This window comes from Strigops habroptila, chromosome 3 (assembly GCF_004027225.2).
Source record: "Strigops habroptila isolate Jane chromosome 3, bStrHab1.2.pri, whole genome shotgun sequence".
NCBI lineage: Eukaryota > Metazoa > Chordata > Aves > Psittaciformes > Psittacidae > Strigops > Strigops habroptila.
Genome location: NC_044279.2, coordinates 15,365,743 through 15,387,262, shown reverse-complemented (window position 1 = coordinate 15,387,262; position 21,520 = coordinate 15,365,743). Strand labels below are relative to the sequence as shown.

At 43.6% G+C, this 21,520-nt stretch overlaps 1 protein-coding gene across 1 annotated transcript in view; it reads left to right on the top strand.

Moving 5' to 3' along the window:
• Nucleotides 1-21,520, top strand: part of LAMB4 (laminin subunit beta 4) — a 42,300-nt gene that overhangs the window by 17,052 nt on the left and 3,728 nt on the right. The window contains exons 14-29 of the mRNA XM_030480504.1: nucleotides 28-213; nucleotides 1,383-1,504; nucleotides 2,209-2,329; nucleotides 3,466-3,643; nucleotides 4,977-5,120; nucleotides 5,351-5,582; nucleotides 7,220-7,377; nucleotides 8,946-9,170; nucleotides 10,258-10,478; nucleotides 11,695-11,791; nucleotides 12,145-12,520; nucleotides 12,887-13,047; nucleotides 16,044-16,249; nucleotides 17,139-17,342; nucleotides 18,915-19,059; nucleotides 20,862-21,057. Coding sequence (XP_030336364.1) covers nucleotides 28-213; nucleotides 1,383-1,504; nucleotides 2,209-2,329; nucleotides 3,466-3,643; nucleotides 4,977-5,120; nucleotides 5,351-5,582; nucleotides 7,220-7,377; nucleotides 8,946-9,170; nucleotides 10,258-10,478; nucleotides 11,695-11,791; nucleotides 12,145-12,520; nucleotides 12,887-13,047; nucleotides 16,044-16,249; nucleotides 17,139-17,342; nucleotides 18,915-19,059; nucleotides 20,862-21,057 — 2,972 coding nt within the window. The remainder of the gene's footprint in view (nucleotides 1-27; nucleotides 214-1,382; nucleotides 1,505-2,208; nucleotides 2,330-3,465; nucleotides 3,644-4,976; nucleotides 5,121-5,350; nucleotides 5,583-7,219; nucleotides 7,378-8,945; nucleotides 9,171-10,257; nucleotides 10,479-11,694; nucleotides 11,792-12,144; nucleotides 12,521-12,886; nucleotides 13,048-16,043; nucleotides 16,250-17,138; nucleotides 17,343-18,914; nucleotides 19,060-20,861; nucleotides 21,058-21,520) is intronic.

Below are 21,520 nucleotides of genomic sequence, written 5' to 3'. Positions count from 1 at the left end.
GCTGAAAATGCCAATATGTCTTTGCAGGGTGGGATGCAGTTTGGACAGGACTCGGCTGTGGCGGTTGTTTTCAGGCAGCCCAGTGCTGGCCGGTCTGTTACATGGACAGGACCTGGCTTTGCCCGTGTCCCCAGCGGAGCTGGGCTGAGGTTTGCCATCAACAACATTCCCTTTGCTATGGACTTTGATATCACGATCCGTTATGAGCCTGAGGTACTTGTGATATCTTGTGTGTCCTATGATATTGTGCTAGATGCATGGTCTATTTTATCAATAATAGGATGCAGCAACTTGTCCCACTCTTTATATTTAAAATTAAAATTGTTTGTCTTTTCATCTTTATCAACCAAGGAACATGCCTTCCACTGATCCCCTTAACCCTTTCCAGTCGAATCTGAAAAATCAGCACTGCAAGTATTTTCTAAGCATCAATAAAGATTTCAGCTCCTGGAGTTCCTCTTTTAGTACCTCTGCTTGGACCAGACTTTTGTTCACAAATCAGACACATGCAAAATGCATCTTCTTGTAGACGGGCATCCTGTATTTCTAGCTGGGATTTCCTGGGCAGGAAAATGTGCACAGGCAGGAGTGATTTGAGTAGATAATTTTCCAGGGCTTTTGCAGACGTCCAGCTTCCCAGTTGCTCCAGATGGGCTCTAAGATGTGTGAAAATTGTAGAAAAATAGGCAAAATGTTATTTTTTGCCTGGAAAAAGTTTCTCAGTGATGAAGACATGTCTAGGGAAACCTGTTAACCCAAATCTGGTAAAACCCAAGTCCACACCCAGGTCTTTAAAAACACAGGCAAGTGTTTTATTAGTACCAGTGTTTGTACATGCCTTGCGTTCAGCTCCATGGGACAATCCCACCACTCAAAATCCTTCTTCTGTCTATTGTATTCTGTTCTCTTACTGTCATTCCGAGCCAAACAAAACTCCCAGTGTCTTAAAACATGAGAATGATTTTGCAGTGGGCTGGTTTGATGTAGCTTTTTCCTTCTAAGTATTAAACATTTGAATTTTAAAGACTTAATACAATGTCTTTTATGTTTGTTATTCCTTATTAGATGTGAGAGGAGGCAAATAATGAAGGATATCTCCAGGACAGCACCGCACTGAGAAAGGAAACAACTCCAATGACTTTAGCAGAGCTGTTTCCATTTGGACCAGCTGAGGTCCCATTTCCGTCTCTGCTCTTCAATAGCCATTGCAAATACAATGCATTTTCCACAAATAACTTTTTTTTTTTCAGTCCTGTAAAGATCAAAGAGAATCCGTTTTGTCACTGCACTGTGCAATCATTCAGATGGCTTTCATTAACCCTGGCAAAGAGAAAGTTTTTCAGATACGAAAAATGACCATAACTTTTGTGCTTTGTTTATAGTCCTTGGAAGACTGGCTAGCAAGTGTTGCCATCCAGCCCACTGGTACTTTGTCAAGTCAACGCTGCAAAAACAAAGGCCTTTCACAAGAGGCACATGCATTGCCTCTCCCAGCTGCAAAGAGGTCTGACTACTCCTGTCCTTTCGCCTGTAGATTTTCTGTGTACAAATCCTTTACTGAAGCACAGCAGAGCAATAAATGTGTGGGAAAGTGGGAATATTAGAAACACATGTGTGGCCTTTCCTGTTGCTGTCACACAACAATACCACGTAGGCTCTAAGGAAGAGTCTGATGCTCCAGTCCTCAGCCTCGTAAAGGTTTGCCCGAGCCAGGAGGGCGGCCTGAGATCCTACTGGGGTTAGTGGTTACTTTGGCAAAGATCCAACTGCAGCTATTTCAGTATAGAAAGGGAATATTGACTTAAAGTCACTGTCCTGGCCTGTTTTCAAAACCAGCTTTTCATCTTGGACCTATGTAAAGAATAGAGAGGAACCAAGAGGATGTGACCAAAGTCTTGATCAAACAGGGACAGGAAAGGACAAATACGAACAGTGAGTTGCAAACTCCTTTGCTTGAAGTAGTAAACCCTGCCATTCTCAGTTTAATCTCACCAGGTTTGAATTGCTCTTGGTGAATCATTCAGGCAGAAGTCATGCAGCTTTCTCAAAGCCTGCAAGCAGTGGGGCTGGGTGTGCTTCCCGCAGCAGGGCTTGCTTGGGGCTGCAGGCCTTAGGATGCAGGCACAGAGGGAAGAGAGAGCTCACCACACGGTAAACTTGCTTTGTCCCAACTCCTGGGTATAACTGTGCTTTATTTCTGCTGAACAGGGTTGCACTTCTGCAAACTCCAGCCTGCCTGGAGCCGGGAACAGAATATTCTGTGGATGTGTATTTTTCTCAGCCCTCTGCCTCTGACCCAAAAGCCAAATCATTCATCTTGATTGACTCAGTGAGTAGTTCTGTCACAATTCCCTTGAGGCTGTATTTATATCAGTGTGAATTTTTTTTACAGTTACCCAAAATACTTTAAATCAATTTTAGCTGCCACATCCCTGGCAGTGTTCAAGGCCAGGTTGAACAGGGCTTTGAGCAACCTGATCTAGTGGAAGATGTCTCTGGCCATGGCAGGGGGTTGGAACTAGATGATCTTAAGGTCCCTTCCAACCCAAACCATTCTATGGTTCTGTAATTCTATAATTCTATAGCCTGTTTTAATAGAAATCAGGGAAGTGTGCTTCTGCTTACCTCTGTTGGCACTGTGTTTGCATGGTTTGGTATGGAAAGACAGAATTGCATCTGTTTTAATTTTCATGGAGCAACACCAAAATAGCTCATCAAGTCATACTTGTTGCATGTGTTAATGGTCAGAGTATGTATCTCTGTTGCTTATTTACTATGAGCACACTGCACATATGCTGACAAGATGCTGTGGTTAGGGCTATAAATTCAGGCAGTTCTTCATCACTTTTAGCTTTTTGAAAAAGACTCCATAATTTATCTGAATCTAGTTAAAAAAATCATGGGTATATTTAAAGATTACATTGGAAAATTAAAATTAGTTCTGTACTTTCCCTGGAATGAGGTCCAGACATTTCCCAAGTTTCCACCAAGTCAGGAACTGGGTGTTAGTTTTGGGTCCTTCTCGAGAAAAATATTTTTAAGTCTATTTCTCTAATTACTTCTGTAGAAGTGGACCTGACAAGGCCTGGCCATACTTGGGCATAGAACCTTCAGCTGAGTTTTCTCTATCTCGGCAATACGAGCAAAAATTTGGGCCAGATCCTGCTTTTGGAGTCATCAACATGGCACCTCTTGGAAGCAAAACCAATTCTGAGCATATATCTGAGGTCTTATTATAATCTGACTTTTTTATACGCAGTCTCTTTTATTTGAAGAACTCAGGGAATGTCTAGACCTTCAAAATACATGTGATTTCAGATGACTGAGGAGCACAACAGCAAATTTGGACACATGGTGCTCCAGGCTTGTGTCCTTGCAATGCAGAGCACAGTAAGAGAATGTGGGAAATTCTGGATTTCAGTATATCTAAGCAAAAATATTTTCTTTTCCCTCTTAATGCCAAAGCTTGGACTTATTCCCAGAATCAGCTCCGTGGAGAACTTATGCAGTGAAAAGGACTTAGATGAGTACCAGAGGTATCACTGTATTGAAATTGCATCAGAAGTCGGACCTCATGTCCTGCCCGAAGCGTGTGCACGGCTCATAGTGAGCATGTCAGCCCGTATCCACAACGGTGCCGTCGGTAAGGAGCAACCTGCACAAGCAGCTCTTTTGGACGGTTACTGGTTTCCCCTTGGGTTTGTAGGGTATGTTGGCTGGAAAGCTCTCAGCCCCTGGTGGTCTAGGTAAGTGTAGTATGTATGGATGTGCAGGACACATCCCACTGACCCCTGAGTGTGCTGCAAACGCCTTTTGCTGCCATGGCTTTCAGAGTCCATCACACCTGATGAACGTCATGAAGGAACACGACAGGGAGCATAGCAGTGCTTCTATGTTTTCTGAAGAGCATTTCAATCAGATGCAGCTTCACCAGATGGACAAAGCAGTGACTTTCCTACTTTTCCAGCTGCTATAAAATGACAAAGGAGTTTTTAAGCCCTGACCCTGGATGCTGTAGGCCAGCTGGATGCCCTGGTAGGACTCCAGGCATGATGGCCTACAAGCTGACATGCTGGAAGAGATTCACCAAGAAAACCTCGGTGGTCCCAGCAAGAGAGCAGTGGCAGGTGGGGTTTGAAGCCCCAGGCAGTCTTCTGGACCCAGAAAGGGCAGATAGGTTTGGTGGCTCAGGAGACTTCTCTGGTGTTGGGCACAGAGAAATGGAGCTACTCTGCACTTCCAGTAACAGGAGGGGCCTTTCTGGGCAACTTTGGTGGCGAGCTCCTTTCAGGGCGCCTTGCCTCCAATGGACCTGATAGCATCTGCTTGGTTTGGGCTGTTTTTAGGAAGACTCATGCTTCACTCACACGTCATGTGATGTGGTCATAGCTATGCAGCCATACACGCCCCCCTCATTTAAGTTTGGGTTGTGCTGACACTGACTCCTCATCAACCTGATTCCCCTAGTGATGGGATTCTCCCAGTGAAACATGGCACTTTGGCTTTCTAGCGCTGGCATCTGAACATCCCAAACACCCTCTGTGAGTTAGCAGACCAGCTACACTCAACAAGTTAGTCCAAGGTGTCCAGAAAGCAGGAAATTACACAGATGCAGGCTGTCTAAGCACTGCTTGCAGCTTATGTCCAGTGCTACAGCTAGACATTGATTTATGTCAAACCCTTCTAGGCTTCAGGATATCTCCATTTTGGATCTACGTTTTGGTACGCCCTTTTCTGTCCTATCCCAAATATGTGCTGGAGGCAGTACTCTGAATGTGGCAGCTCCAACACCGATATACCATCACCATCAATGCTATAGCATCAAATAATCCAAGGCATGGCCATCAGTGGTTAGAGAACAATCTAGTGATGAGAACAATCAAGCTCTTTTCTTCCTACTTTTCAGTGTAAAACCATGTTTATGAGAGCAGCCACACTCCTTTATAACCTGTTTTGATTTTCTTTCCCCTTGGCAGCCTGTAAGTGCAATCCCCAAGGGTCACTGAATGCCAGCTGCAGTAAACTGGGGGGCCAGTGTCAGTGCAAAGCCAATGTCATGGGGCGCTGCTGTGACACCTGCTCTGCAGGCAGCTATGGCTTCGGCTTCCACGGCTGCTACGGTGAGTATCTGACAGTCAGTGCAGTGTCGGTACCAGACCTGGCTCCTCATGCACACCCTAGTTTTTTAGGGCTTTGAATCCATGATTATGTGTGAAGCAATATAAAAAACATTTCCACAAGTAATGGATTTTCCCTCCCCACTGCTCGCGCTGCCATTGAGCAGTGTCAGCCATGAGCAGGGCTGGTGGGAACACGTTCAGGACACAGCTTTGCCGTTGTTGTTTTCCAGCCTGTGAGTGCCACCCGCAAGGCTCGCTGAGCACGCTGTGTGACCAGGTGACAGGGCAGTGCTCCTGCCGCAGGGAGGTGGATGGCCAGCGCTGCAGCCGGTGCCTGGCGGGGTACTTTGGGTTTCCCCACTGCCGTCCTTGCCCGTGTAATGGCTTTGCAGAGCTTTGTGACCCAGTGACTGGAGCGTGCCTGAACTGCCGGGGGTTTACAGCTGGAAGCCACTGTGAAAGGTAAGTTGATGGGCAGTGCTGCAGAGCTCACCCAAACGCTGGTGCTCTCTGAAATGTAGCTGCGGGCCCACCTACATCCCCATGAATTCATCAATGACCTTAACTGGAAACACATACCTAAACCTAGGATTAAACTAGGCCTAGCTGCTGAATGGCAAGTACCTCTTGGTTTGGCAAATGCACGTGAGAATGTGTGTGCATGTAATGCCTGGGGGAGGACTGCAGGCACAGGCACAGGCACAGCAGGCCCAACGTGTGCAGCATTGCAGAGAGCTCCCTGCAAGAAGGCATTTGAGACATGAGTGCCATGGCACCATGTGCTTCGAGACGTTTGCAAAGCACTGTGCGTGAGATACACTGGCTGCTGCCAGCTTTTAAATTGCCAAGGGGCTAACCTCATGCTGAATACTCACTTTAATACCTGCAGTTATCTCTGAGGAGCTTAAATAAACATGCCCTTTTGCTGGTTCATATTAGTTCCATATGACCAGCAAATGACTTTTCCCATGTGTTCCAGCTCCATTCAAAACAGTGTTCCTCTTTTTCATTCTATACACTGGCAGCAGTATCAGAGTTCAACATGGACCTCAGAATTTAATTCATTAGCTGTTTAGTTTAGTTTGTCTGGATTGTACTTTGTCATTCACTTTTAAGAGGATTTCTCCATGAAACCTATTGAGCTTTTCTTGCAGTGCTTTTGGACAATACAGCCTTTGGCTGTTGTGCTTGTAGGTGGCAAATAGATTGAAAATGGGAGGCTGAAATGCTTGTTGTCCTATGCCTCTGCAGGAGTTCCAGGCCCCAGGATGAGGATAATCGAATAGCCAAGACTTTTAGCCTGGCTTGTATAAATACAGAGAATTGTCTTCCCATTTGCCATGGTAAAGCAGAGCAAAGACTGAGGACGCTTCAGAAGCTGTGCATTGCCACAGCTGCTGAACCCTCTGAACGGGGCCATGGGGGTCCATGACATAAAGGCAGTGGTGACAGGCAGGGTAGCAAGGGTGGCTGAGCCCCCAGGGAACCCCCAGAACCACCTTCACCTCTCTGGGTAACAGCACAGCCACCACCACCTCGAAACAGCCATCCCCCTGGCTTTGCAGAACATGTCAGGCAGAGCGTGGCTGGTTTCAGTACATATGCTGCTCTAAACTATGCAATATTCTCTGAACGAATCGTTGCTTTTGTGCCCGTGCCAGGACTTTCTAATGTCATGCCAGCCACTCTTTGTGTGTGTGTATGGAAATAAATTAATATATATGGTAACGAGGGAATATACACAATTTTTACATGGCAGCTTTTAGCTGTGCAAAGCATGTGTGATATGTCATATATATATATATATCTTATAATTTAGATTAAAATGGTTCCAGAGCAGGTGGAAGTCTTCAGAAATATTCCTTGAAAAGAAAACGTGGGTTGTTGGGTTTTTTTTTCCTCCAGATTTTGGGAATGCAGCTCTGATTTTCCATTTTAGAACACCTTTGAAGCTTGCTGTATCTGTACCAATTAATGGGATAGCATTACAATGACCTGGAATGTTAAATTAACTATACATACATATAAACTGATTCACCTCCAGAGACTGAACGGAGCACTTGGCAATTTCTGCTGCTTTGTGTTGACTGCTTTGACAGGTGCATGGATGGCTATTATGGAAACCCTCTGACCAGAGAACCCTGCCGCCCATGCATGTGCCCAGAAGAACCTACAAGCAATAGGTATTTTGCACATTCTTGTTACCAGGATTCCCAGTCTGCACAACTAGTCTGCAATTGTCTCGAGGGATATTCAGGTACGAAGCAAAATCAGGTCTGGATTTGATTCTATTAAAATTAATGTAAGAGAAAAATTTCCATCCTCCACCCGTCCTCTGCTCAGAAATGACAAGTGAGGTAATGGTAATCAAATAGATAAGAAAAGTTCAGATTTACTGAAATTAGGTGGGGAAGTGCTGACTGAGAAGAGCTGGAATTGTGCAATTAATGTTTGAAAAAGGAATTCACTTACATGAATGCAGTGAAGCCATTAATTTATCTGATGGCACTCAGTGGAAACCTTTCCAGGGGCTCTCTATTAGCATGGTGGAGAGAGGGGGGAGAACTGCAGCTGCTTGTTACCTCTGAAAAACAAGCCCTGCAAGCTTGAATCAGAAAGAATGGGGCATCAAAGAAAGAGACCTGTTAAGATTTTCTAATCAGAGAATGTCTTTGTTCATATAGAGACATTTTGCCCAAAAGTAACTGTTTCACTGTTCAAATGGTCACTTTAGAAATGAGGTTTTCATTCTCAGCTGTCTCAAACGCAGATATTTTTGCAGCACACTGATGCCTTGCCACCTAAGATGCTGTTGACTTATCTTGAATTTCTGCAGGGAAAACTGAAGATATTTCCCTCCCCCTCGGCATTAGAAAGATCTCCAGTGATGGAAGCAAACCCTAATGGCAAACACTGCCAAAAACTGAACCAATGCTGTCATCTTTACTTAGGCCAGGTTCCTTTATAAGTCAAGAGCAGTTTTACTTGAGTAATTGCTGGAGGGCCAAAGGGATCCTTGTTGGTTCTTAGCCAGGAGACTTCTCACAAACCACCACAGTCCTCAGTTCTGCATTTTCTTCCTCCTGCTCCTTCCCAGCAAGGCTCTTGGTCATTACCTCTGTGGCACTGGGCTCGCTTCCTCAGAGATTGTGAAAGGCTCTGGTCCTGAATAGCATGGTGAAAGAACAGAGTCCTTGGTTGAGGATGAGCCAGTGGATGAGGTCCTAGCAACACCAGCCTGCCCAGAAAGGCTTCTGAGATGCAGAGAGGTAGCACCCCAATCAGGGCAGGCATCAGGGTGGTATGCAGGAGTGATTTCAATGACAGCAAGCAAGGACAGAGCACCCCAGAGCTCATTGACCTCCTGGGGATCCTCCACTGTGTTACAGAAAGAAGGGCAGGTCTGCCAGATACTGGGTTACTCCAGGAAAGGGCACCTCCCACCTTCCCGTGCTGCTGTCAGGGTGAAGGGGCCAAGGAAAATCCTGCAGTATGGCCAACCCTGACTGCTGCCATTGAAAGGACTTTGCTGGGAAAGTGTTTAGAGGTGTTGTGTGAGGGAGTACCTATTTACTGCTACTGAAGGGACTTTCTTGATAAAAACAACTTGGGATGAGGAGAGTGTTTCCATCAGATTTCTTTGTGGGAGATGTAATTTAAACGTATCATGGATTAAAGGGCAGCAGTCTCAAACAGGTGGGTATTTTCCTCTGGAAATGTGCATTTGAACAGTCAGGTTGAATCTTTTAACAATATTACTGGAAATTATATGTTTCGCTTGAATTCCCATCAGCTAGCAGATATTTTTACCTTCCTCTCCAACAGGCAATCGGTGTGACAAGTGTCCTAGTGGGTTCTACAAAAACCCAGGCAGCCCTGGTCTTGACTGTGCACCATGTCCCTGCAATAACAACATTGATTTGACAGACCCAGAGTCCTGTAACAGGATCACCGGGGAATGCACCAAGTGTATACACAACACCCATGGAACAAACTGCCAGTTCTGCAAACCAGGGTATTTTGGCTCAGCCCTCGATCAAAGCTGTCAAAGTAAGTAAGCAACAGCACTGCAACTGTGTACTGCTACCCCAAAAAAAAGTAAAGAAATTAGGCTACAGGAAGGGGTTAGCCCTTGGAGGGACAGTAAAACTAAAGCAGATCAATGGAGCAAACCACAAGAATACCAAATGTATTTCTATATATATGAAATATATATGTCAGTGATACAAGTAACTGTTAATATGGCATCTCTGACATCCAGGTCTCACTAAATCTCATACTGAATGTCACTCCTAGGAAATACTTATTTGTAAAATGAAATTGTTACTCTGTTAAAAAAATAAATGTGCATTCAGCCCATTGAGGAAGGAATCAAAAGTGAAGGAACCAAAAGTAAAGGAATCAAAGATAATTGTTTATCCATGTTGCTGGCTTAACCAGATGATCCCTTGCTGAGCTCCCTGCCTTACCAGTTGTTTTCATTAAGTGGCTGGAGTGAGACTGTTCAAGCGATTTAAAAGGCTCCATGAGGACACTGTCAATAGCTCTGGATTTTTAACAGAAAGGCAGGAGAGTATGAAAAAGCAAGGCATAAGTTTCTTCCCAACGTTTCTCAAGGACTATTTTCACAGATGTGCCTGACTGAGGCTCTGCTTTCTTCAGACCAGACGATACGTATTTTCAAGAAACTCTTGCTGACAGTCTCTCAAATACAGTTAAGCCCATTCCTTGCTCGTTCTTGGAAGATGTCTGTTAGAAATGGTTAAGCAAGAACTGGCTGCTCACAAGGAAGGCTTCTTATCTTACTTATCTTACTGGCATTTCCCACGCTGGATAGTGCCTACTGTAAATCAGCTTCTCCTTACCCAGCATATTTAACATTTCATTCTAATAAGATTCAAAATTCACTACACCTTCATTTTTTTGTGCCTGTATTAAAAGTACTGAACGCTCCCAGTAAGTTTGCTCGAAGCAATATAGAAGCTATTATAGAAAGATAGGTAAAGTGCATGAGATTAAAAATGTGTACAAGATTACTAGAAGTAAACATGTATATAAACGTGTATATAAAGCGTGGGCTTTATATACAGCTCTGATTGTCCATCAACTGTCTATATTATTGTACGTCTTTTTGCAGGGTGCAGGTGCAACCTGTCAGGTGTTCACCCTGCTGTGTGCCCAGGGGGGGATGCAGCTTGTCTGTGTGACCCAGCCACAGGAGCTTGCCCTTGCCTGCCCAACGTAGTGGGCACGGCATGCGACCAGTGTGCCTCTGGCTACTGGGACCTCGCTCGTGGAAAAGGGTGTCAGATCTGTGACTGTGATCCAAAAAACTCCCAAAGCAGCCAGTGCAACCAGGTGAGAAAATTACTCTGCTTTCCGGGAATCTGGGTGATGGTGGTTTGGTGTGCCACAGTGGGGGGGATGCTTCTTGTAAATGAGGATAGTTTTTTGTTGTGCTCCCTCAAAACAAGAAGTCTTTGGAAGTTTGCTTGGTGTGACCACACTTTGAGCCATTAGATCAAACGTGCTCTTCTGATAATGTGGCTCTGCTTGTAAGCAATTTCTCTTTGCCTGTGTGTTTCTTTGTCAAGTGGATCTTAGAAATACTTAGTAGGAAAACTTTATAGGAAAAAATTGCCTTGTAAGTATATGTATAGGGAGGAGGGAAGTCCAGGCTTGAATCCGAGAGTCTTATGAGTATTTTTTAAAGTGTTAATAAAGTAGCAGCTGTGGCCATTAAATTAATCATGCCTCATCTATCAGACTGCTAGAATACTTTTTCTCGTCTTTAATTCCTGTGCACTTTTTAGGGCTAGAACATGGCATAAATAAAACAGTTTTAGAAAAGAGAGGTAAAATTGCAGTTCCATGGAGTCAACAGCAATTTTTCTGTTGATTTCAGAGCACTTATCCCAAGCTCTTGCTGATGTGCTTTCACATTTTCCTTTCAATATGCTTTCTGTTTGTTCCAGTTTAGTTAGTAGATTTATTATTTTTCCTAGCAAATGTAACTCCTAACCTCCAAGAACTACTACTGCTTTTCTGAGCTATACCAGTTATCAGAGCTGTAATTCCCTGCAGTTTAATTTAATAGCTGAATTCCAAAATAAATTTTCTAGGGCAATGTGCATAATGTACCCTTGAGGTTTTCAGTTACAGTTAATATATCATGTAGTTAAAAGTTGAAATGTTAAGATGAGTACTTTGCCCCAGCAAGAATAAGAAATTAATCTGTTTTGCTAAGGAAAAGAATCCTCTCTCTCAGATCATAGTCAGTCGATGAGTTCTCAAAGAGCATCTGTAGACTGGAACATACAAAATCTTTCATCTTAATAAAGTAAAGCCACTTCTCAAAGTCCATTTTGTTTTCACAACCTTGAGGAGCAATATGGGAAAGGTGGGCCAATACTTCATAAACTATGGTGTTCAAAGACCATGTGCAAGCGATGTCACTGCAGTCCCCATACAGCTATATGACAAAAGTCAGAGGGAGAAAAAGAAACCCAGTAAATAAAGTATATCCAGCCATATGACTCTGCAGGAAGCTGTTTAATCCTAACTGTCTTTACAGCTTACAGGCCAGTGTCCATGTAAGCTAGGTTACAGTGGAAGATGTTGTGATGAATGTGAGGAAAATTACTATGGCAATCCCCAGGCGCATTGCATTTGTAAGTATTACTGAGTGGGGACAAATGGGTTGGAAACTGCCTCAAAAGAAATGTTTGCCTTTTATATTCATGGGGGAGACAGAACATACATGTAAAGAAGGAGGCTTTCATACATTTGTGTGTATGAAATGGTTAAAAGTGTTTATATTATTTATCTATATTATTCCTTCTACGGTTATGATGGGACCATGGAAGATAGAAATGAAGAAGAGCCATTAATCAGGCAGTCCACTTAGCTCTAACTCAAACATTAGTTTGCTTTTATGTCTTGAAATGCATGGTTGTACCTTTTGCATGTGTTAATCCCGCAGAAAAGGAACAACTGGATGTAACTTGCTGTCCCTTTCTTGCAGCGTGCGAGTGTAACCTGGAGGGAACCAGCCATCCCAAGTGTGACAAAGCCACTGGTGTGTGTAACTGCCGTGCAGGCGTCACAGGCCGGTTCTGCAACCAGTGCGGCCGCGGCTTTGAGAAAGACTTCCCCTCTTGCCACCAGTGTCATCTTTGTTTTGATCAGTGGGACACTGAAATTACTGCCCTCGCTCAGACTGTTCAGGGGTTAATGAGGTTTGCTGCAAACCTCGAAGATAAAGGGGGACGAATGCCCAGCTGTGACACGCGCTTCAAAGCCTTTGAAGATGCCATTTCTGAAACTGAAAGAATTTTGAAACATCCTGTTCTTTCACTGAAGGCCCTCTCAGGCATCAAGGATTTCCAGGGCTATGTTCAGTAAGGGCTTGACTGCTCCTGAAAAAATTCCCTTGGCCGAGAAAGCAGTCTTCCCCCAGGCTCCACCAGCCACCCCTACACATCAAGTCCCACTTCACTTCTGATCAGCACACAGATGCTGGACTTCTAATTCACTGTTTTCAATAGATCTATGAACAAAATGATCCTTATACATATTATCTGTCCTCCACAGGCAGATACTTAAATGCTGGAATTTTCCAGTTCCTCCTAAGGGTTTTCTAAATAAGCCATTACAAGTAAATGTTTCTGCTTATTTAGAAATTTCTCTCTTGTCCTCTAAAATATTGTGCATCTCGGTTCCAGTTTAAGAACAATCTGGCCTGACTTCTGCCATTTCTCTTTCAGACAAAAGGTTGCAGAAATGTATCCCCTTCATGGTACACAGTATGAGTTTCCTGATCTTAATAAGAGCATAGAAGACATTGGGGAAGAAGCTGACCTAGTGTATGAACTTCTACAACAGAAAATACATCTGCATCAAAGTTTTCATTACTTGAAACTCAAAGGTAAGGCAGCCAGCAATTCATTGAAATAGGTGGATATTTTCCATGAAATTTCAGAATGTATTTCTCACCATTGAACCATGCAATATTCCAAAGATCCCTAGATTTTAGCTTCTATGGTAGTGTAAAAATGTAAATACTAACATTTTATACTGGCTTTCCAAACTCTCTTTTATCTTAAAATGCCATGATAGATGGCATCTAGCATCTAGCATCCAGATGTGCTAGGGTGACATTGGTCAGAAGTCTTATGAATCCCAGTGTTTACATCAGGATTTAAAAGCCACACAGTTTCACAGTATAGATTCGCAGATCACACACTAGGAACAGCAAAGGATTTTTTTCCCCACTTCTGACTCCTCTTGCTCTTAGCAATACTTAAAGAATGTTGTACAGCAATGGTTTGTTTAATTAAAGTGGAGAGTCATAGTGCAACTTCTTAGTGTTCCCATGGGAAAATATGTGGCTTTACATGGTAAGGAACTAGCTCTCCGTCATCAAAAAATGTGAAGTCAGAACTGAGTTCCTTGGCATTATTGAAAGAATTACACTGTCTGTGCTTGAGCTAAGTACAGTCTCCATCAGCTGTTAATGGCAGTAATGACAACGTCACAGACTGGTTTCTGAAGAAAGATGGGGATATTATCAGTTGGAGATCTCAAACAAATGCCAGGTCACCCACAATGGCAGGAGACTGTCAGTAGTATACTCTCTAGAGAAATGGTTGCTGAGATATGAGCCCTCAGAAGATAGGGTGTGCACCACAGAAGACACAAGCTACAGGCAATATACTCCCATTTACAGTTCCTCTGTGTTTCATTCAGGCAAGAAAAGGATTGGCCTAAACAAGATATTGAAAAGAAAGAAGGAAAGATCATCAGAATACAAATCTGAGGGAAAGGAAGAGGGGAAAAGACGGATTAATTAAGATTTAAGGCTCCTCTGCCCTGTTGTACTTAGCAGTGCTCCCAGGGCCAGCTCTTTGCACAGTCAGCACAGCTCTCCCAGGCTCCACTTCCCAATTCAACTGAGTCATGTGCAGACTCTGAGAAAGGCAGGAAGGCAAAGAAACAATAAATCCCAGGGAGGTCAGTGGATACACAGCTGAAGCATCTGTGGTGCTCTCTGGTCATGTTCCAAACCCGCTTCATCTTTTGGCCTCAGGAGATGGATAAACAGCCCTATAAAAAGCACATGGGAGTGTGGGGAGGGGAAGACCTTGAATTTAAGCTGACTTTCTGGTCAGGGCCACAAATATTCATTGGTCCTGCTACCAAGCATCTAGCAGCTCAGAAATAACATTTCCCTCAAGAAAACCAGCTTCTCTGATATCCGGGAGAAAGCCTGGCTCCCTCACCCCATCTCCATCTCAGGACCAGCAGCACATCCTAAGCATGGCTCTTTCTTCTCTCTTTTCTGCTGGGGTAGAGCAGGATATGGCCACGTACACCACCTGGGGCACATCTGGCATTTGTGCTCTAGACACATGTGGAGAACGGGCTCCTACCTACTTCTCTTTGCAGCGGACCAGGACTCAGAGGCTTCCTTACAGGCATATATTCAGCTGACTGACCTGGAAATGTCAATATCTAATGGTGAATTAAAATCACTGGAAAAAACAAGACACAAGTGTCCTTAAAAGAATGTTTGCAGTTTATGAGAAACTACAGCTTCCCAGACTTGGCCCCTGGCTTTGCAGCCACAGTGGTATGGTAGTGCACTGAGTACAACCTCCTAGGCTGTAAATCAAGCTATTTGGGCCACTTAATGGAGAGCTAAACCACTGTAAGATATTCCTGTGGTGGAATTGTTGCACAGAAGACAGTCTCTGGCTTAGATATGGAGTTACAGCAGCCTCTTGCCAGGTATCTTGTATTAGAAGCTAACTTTAAACTGTACCTTGTTTCCAAGAGTCACCAGATAAAATAAATAGCCCTGGTTCCATATAACTAAACATTGTTTAGCTTCAACTAAAACAAGGCCAAGGACTTTACAGCCTGATTCAAAGCATGCAGGACTTGACGAGTGCCTTGTCATTGACTTCAACTAGTAACTGATTCAGTTACTGGCACAAAGAAGGATGTTAATCAATGACCTCTAATGCTTTTTCACTGCCCACACATCAGTTCTGGCTCATTGCACATACTTCTGCCTGGGGATCTGGGGACAGCTTTGAGTTCTCAGGAGATCTGTGAAGCCTTGACAGCAGTAACTTTAAATTATGTGTTTTGCAAAAGGTCTGAGTCCTTTCCTTAGGCCATTAATCTGCAAAAATATAATATTCTCCAACCCTTCTGAGCCTGTTTAAGGGAATGCTTACACTAACCAAACCAGACTCTTGCTGGAAAGTATTTTTTGTCTGGCCTACAAGTTTATCATGGAAATGCTTTTTTTTTTAATGCATCAACCTTGAAATTGGATTTTTCAGAGCCAAAGAAAACTCATAAATTCCTATTTCTAATATAAATTTCGGCCTCGGTTTAGCAGACCATTTAACTTTTGGGTGCTATGCTGGACAGGCTGGACAAATGCTTTTCTGACTCATAATCCGAGAGCTGATCATTTCATAGGTTTTACGACTGGCAGAAACAGTTCTCCTGCCTAAACTTCAAAACAGCATAAATGACAGGAGCTTTATCAAATCAACAACAGCACCAATAGATGAGCTACTGATGAATGCAGATTAGAAGCAGTTTGTGTTATTAATGGGATCTCCTTCATACTTTTGTATCTTTGTATCTTTCATTCTCACACACTGTGGACTCTGAAGACTGACATGGGATCCACTGTATTTACATCTATTTTAGCAGGTTTTATGAGTATCAATGAGCAACTGGCTAAGGACTAAAAAGCTTGACTGAGGAAATGACAGCCTCTGTCCCTCCCTGCTGTCCCAAACCGACCACCAGTGGCAACAAACAGAACCATCAGTCACTTGCCATTTGTCCAGAATTCAAGCAAACGCATTCATTAAATGCAACCTATTTCTATTGCTACAGAGGCCATCAGCAACATTAAGAAACACTTTGAAGTATCATTGCTGGCAGAACAGAAGACCAGTGAGACAGCCCCTATCGTAAGATACTCAGCGTATACCAGGAACCACGCGCTTGCTATGCTGGGCCGTCAGGCCTTGAAAGCAAGCAATGTGCTGGAACAACTCAAGATGATCAAGAGCCCTGGCATCCAAAACTTGAATGAAAAGGTAAGTGCTGTGAATTTTGATTGGAAACCAAACAAAACTCTCTTTTTTGATGCTGTTGGTAGGTTTTATTTTAAAAGGGTGCTTACATGCCTTTTTAAATCTGGAAAATGACACTTCCCTGGCACAGACATGCAGTCACATCAAAACAGCTGCACTTCTCAGCTGCAGTTACTACCACCCTTCTGGAAGCCATTGCTCCCAAGGCAGACCCAGCACAAGGAACTGTTTAAGCACTCTCTAGTCTCAATAGGACGTCAATGTAAGTTCAGAAAGATTAACCCCAGCCTACCCCAGTAACTTAAACTAGGCAGGGCAACTTTGCCCTGGAGTGGATGGGGAGTGCTCACATATCCTTTGCATCACCATGAGACAGGAAGGGATTTGTGTTCTGTGGGGCAGCAATGAATACCCAATAGCACCTTCAGTCAGCCCTGACAGATCTGGAAGAGATCATCCATCTAGGTCTTTAGTCTCAAGATCTGTGTCAAACTATATAAAGGGCTAGACATAGTACCATGTTGCGTGAGAGGTTCTGTGGATTCTTTAGAACAGCCCATTGACCCATAGGCTGGATATGGCCAAAGGAAGAGTTTCAATGCTTTTACCACGGAGGAGTGAAGCAAGGGTCTTAGCGCAACACATGGAGCCCAACAAATGGCTAGGATTTGCAAGGATTCTGAGAGCTATGGGCTGTCATTGAATACTTCAAGTCAGGTGAGGGGTACCTGGCAGTGGCACCCATCTTTGCTGAGACCAGACCACTATCTCTTTGGAAAAATCCCTTCCTATGTTCAATGTTCATATGATGCCAAACATTTTCCTTCCCCCAGGAGCATACCTCAGGCCCCCAGAGGAGACCTGACATAAACATCTTCCTTTCTTATTGCAGGTCTGTGGTATGCCAGGAGACCAGCCCTGTGTCACAGCAGCCTGTGGGGGAGCTTTGTGCCGGGACAGTCATGGACTCAGGCAGTGCGGTGGCCTAAACTGCAGCGGAGCTCTTCCTCTCTCCACTGATGCCTTCAGGAAAGCTGAGGAGACCGCTGTGTTGCTAAATAACTTGACTACTCAGCTACAGGAATCTGAGAATCAGGTGCTGTATATCAAACCTACCTTTGTTCAGTGAAATGGATGGAGGATGAGATCTGGGAGGTCACAAATCTACAAAAACTCACCCTGTCCCAACATTACAGACCTCTCATGGTTCAGTACCAGGAGTATTAAGTGCCAGTCCCACCAAGAGACTGTGGCTTTAGCTATACCTTCCTCTTCCTCAGAGCTGCCAAGATCTTATGGTTCATGGTGCCCTGAGCCTATGGAATTTGGTGGCATCAGGCTGGTATTGTCTGTTTTTTTATAGGGAAAGATTCAACTGGCACCATTTGTCAGTAGCCTCAGTATGGCCCATGCTTCTTGCAAGGGGATTACTGCTGTGCACAGGGTGAAGCTCTGTTTGTACAGCTTCATATTACTCCTATATTTTCCATCAAATAATTTTTGCAAATAATTTCAAGACAAAGCTTTTCTGCCCCTGGTAATATTTAGAAGGGGATCAAGTAGTCAGCTGTACTGCACAGTAGTAGTGAAAAATAACTCAAGGAAAGTGTGGCCAATGCAACATGTGCCAAGGAAACAAAATGGATAAATCCCGAAACACCAGTAAATACAGTTTGTTCTTATTAACAATCAGAGACGATGCCTGTTGCAGTTACAGGCACACACATTTCCCAACAGAAATGTCATTCTGCTGCGGCTTTGTCCTGTCCCTGCAGGGTGCCTGGGCATCCATTTCCTCTTTTTAAAACGTACCCAGACACTCTGCATCACAGCTAACGGGTTTGGAAATGAGCAATCGGGGCACATGCCTGGGGGCCCAGGACACCGAGGGGCAGCAGCAAAAGGCAGCTGCTGAGGCGGTGAGCACCAGGCTGCCAGGACATTGCCCTTGGTGCTCGCCAGCCTCAGGCAGCTCTGTGATAACATGAGTGAAGTATTTTGAGATGTTTCAGAATTAAAAATATCACCGTTTTTCATGTTGCATGGGGAAACAGCGCATCTCTTCCCTCCACAGACTGCACAGAGGCAGTGCCTGAGCATTTCCTTAAGGCAAAGCACAGCCCCCAGCAAAGCAAAATAATGTTGGAATTCAATGGTTAATCTAAAGCTGTCATTTAAGTTATCAAGAAATTTAATTTAATGGTGAATGTAACAAATTTAAAGATAAAATGTAATTTCTAAAGACAAGCCTTAAACTCTGACTTCCTTATTTGTGTCCTCTTAAGTGTATTTTTACCAGCAAGTCCAATGTGAAAAGGCAAATGGAATTGCATGCCTTTTCTGTGCTGAATCTGATCACTGACATGCTGCAGTACTACAGCAGAAGATAACAGCACCTTCTTTTAGAAACAGAAGGAGCTGTGGTTTAGCAGTAGTTGCAAAGAGAAAATAATGTTTGATTTAGGCTTTTTCTGAGGCCAGATAAAGGCTATATGGTGTAGCAACTTCTGGAGTCCCCCAAAGGGGACTCCTACTACTTTTCAAAGCCGCATCAAGTGATTCCAGCTGAGGCCTAGATCAAAATAACTTTTGTGCCAGAGCTCAACTTGCCAAGCAATGATAGATAACCTCCAGAAAATGGCACTGCTATTTCTAATAATATTTCCAGGTTGAAAGCATTAGAAAAATGGCAGAAGACAGCAAGTTGAAAGGCTCACAATTTAATGGGCAACTTGAGAGGACTAAGAATCAAATTGAAGTGGATGGAGAGATCACCAAGGAGTTCATCCGAAAAGTGAAAGACTTCTTGTTAGGTAAATATGCAGAGCTGTTTTTGACTAGCTTTTAATATATATTCCAATATAATAAGAGCATAATAGATGGCCAGAAAATTATCTAACTGTATACACAAAAAATTTCTTGTCTACCTCCCGATCTGTGTGATCTTCTTCAATCCCTTTTTTTCTAGTGCCTCTTTCTACCAGGGGACAGTGCACTGTTGCTCATTTCCCAATAGATCTGTTACATTCTGATTGTCATCTTTTATTAATGTGCTTCATTTGCAACATCAAGTTATTCCCTCAGCTCCTGGTTTATCTGCGTAAAGAACTACTTAAATAATTTCATACCATATATAATGACCAGGCATGTCCAATGCATCCTCAAATTGTTATTCCACCCCCTTCTTCCAGGCCCATAAATAGAGGCTCTCTGTAGGGAACGTGGGAATTAGGACACATACTGCTCCATCATCTCTGTAAAACTGTAGCTCGAGGAATCAAAGGATTCTGGTAGAACCTCACAGCTTTCATAAAAAATAACCAAACAACCATACATACACTAAAACTTTTTCCACCCTCACGACTGCAGAAAACTGCTGTAAGAAACAGACCCTGAGATTTTTTACCAGATGCACATCAAAGGAGTTCAAATGTTCAAATCTCTTAAAAGAATCATCTCATAAATTTCTAAGGATTCCATGTTGGCAGTCCTTTGGCATTCATACCTCTATATCCAAATGGGAGTGAGGGCAGAGGACACAGGACTTTTTTAGGAATATTTAAGTTATTTTATTGAATTGGAAGAAAAACTCCATTTAAGTCCTTAAGATTCTCAGATTTTTATTTGACAGCAATTGAAAATTCTACCTTTGGCTTTTCTTTGTTTCTCAGTAGACATACAGCATTTACAAACAATTATAAGGCATCTTTTAAAATGAATTTTTGTTTTGTAAATTGAAGTTTAAGAACAGTAGCAGCTGAGATACGTGCAGTGACATTAAATCTGCTGTGCTCTGCATTGACATGAATGGTAACTTTAATATATTTCTACAGAAAATAGCTGTCATGAATGCACTACTGATTGCACAGTAAATGCCTTTAATTCTTGGTGAGTTACTTTGGAACATTAGCACAAACATTTAATATGTTTCAACTGTTTTATCACCAAAGAAAGTCTTGTCTATAAAGGGAAGTGAGCAAAAACCAGATGTGGTGATGAGACTTCACAAGGCATTGACTACTCTAACTGCATGTGCCTGTGCCTCTTCGGAAAGAACCAGGAAGAGCTCTTTATAAGGGGAGTTGTCAAAATACAGTTTTTCTACTGTAAATTCCCATCCTATCCCAGTCTGACCTAAGTTCCCCTGTAGCTTAGCCCTTCTCATTAACCAGGGAAGGAACCACTTTCTCAATATTGTGGTGACTCCAGGGAAGGGATTACACCCACTGGCCAGCTTGGAAAGCTCCATTCACACCCCAGTCTCTCCAGCACCTCTTTGATCTGAGGGCCAAGGGAAAAATGGGCTCTGACACATCTAGCTGTGCTGTGCACTGATTTAAAACCTTCCACAGGCTCAGTTCTACATCAGAAATTTAATAACACAGTTCAAAGTGGGTTCAAATCCTCATTTTAGCCAGTTCTGACAACACTAACAGCAGTACCTGGAAACATAATATTAAATTACAAAATGTTGGAGATAATTCTCTTCGCCCCTTGCTGTGCCTGTCAGCTTTATTCTCCCACATAACTAAAAGGTTAGGCAGCAACGATCGTTTACATTCCACTGGGAGGAAAGAGCTGCTTTAGGATACTCTCCGCTCCAATTCTGTTGCAGATGAGAGTGTGCCTCCAGAAGACATTGAGAAGGTGGCAAATTATGTTCTGCAAATAAACCTTCCCCTGACTCCACAAGAGCTCACGGGCATGCTTGGCATTATGGGCCACTGTGAGAAGTACAAGCTGGATGCACATAAAAGAAACAGAAAACGGGAGGAAGCTCAGACGCTGCTGATGGAGGCACAAGAAGCTGAGTGAGTAGGGTATTCTCATACTGATGTGCCAACTGTAGTTGCACTGTGCCTGGTAGGACTGCTCCATACCCCAGGCAGTATCCCAGTAACACTGGAGGGAAAGTTGAGATGACGGCAGATTTCAGCTTGCCATTTCCACGGGGCCTCTCCAGCAGGAACGAGCCATTGACCACTGGGCTGCAGGAGCTGACATGCTGCGAAGGGGGCAGCTCCTGAAAGCTCCTGGCTCCTCTGCCAGAGTCAAAGAGCCCAGAGCAGCTACTTACTTCCACGTTGGACCTAGTGAAGCATTACATCTGATTCACTGGGAGGTTTAAATATGGGTGAGAAAGAACCATCAAGAATTGAGGAGGGAGAAAATATGTTCACCCATGAGTCTTCCTTACTAGCAAAGCAGTGCACCACCAGGCAGCCTGCAGCATCCAGCCTCACTTTTAAGACAGCAGCTCACATGCTCCCACAC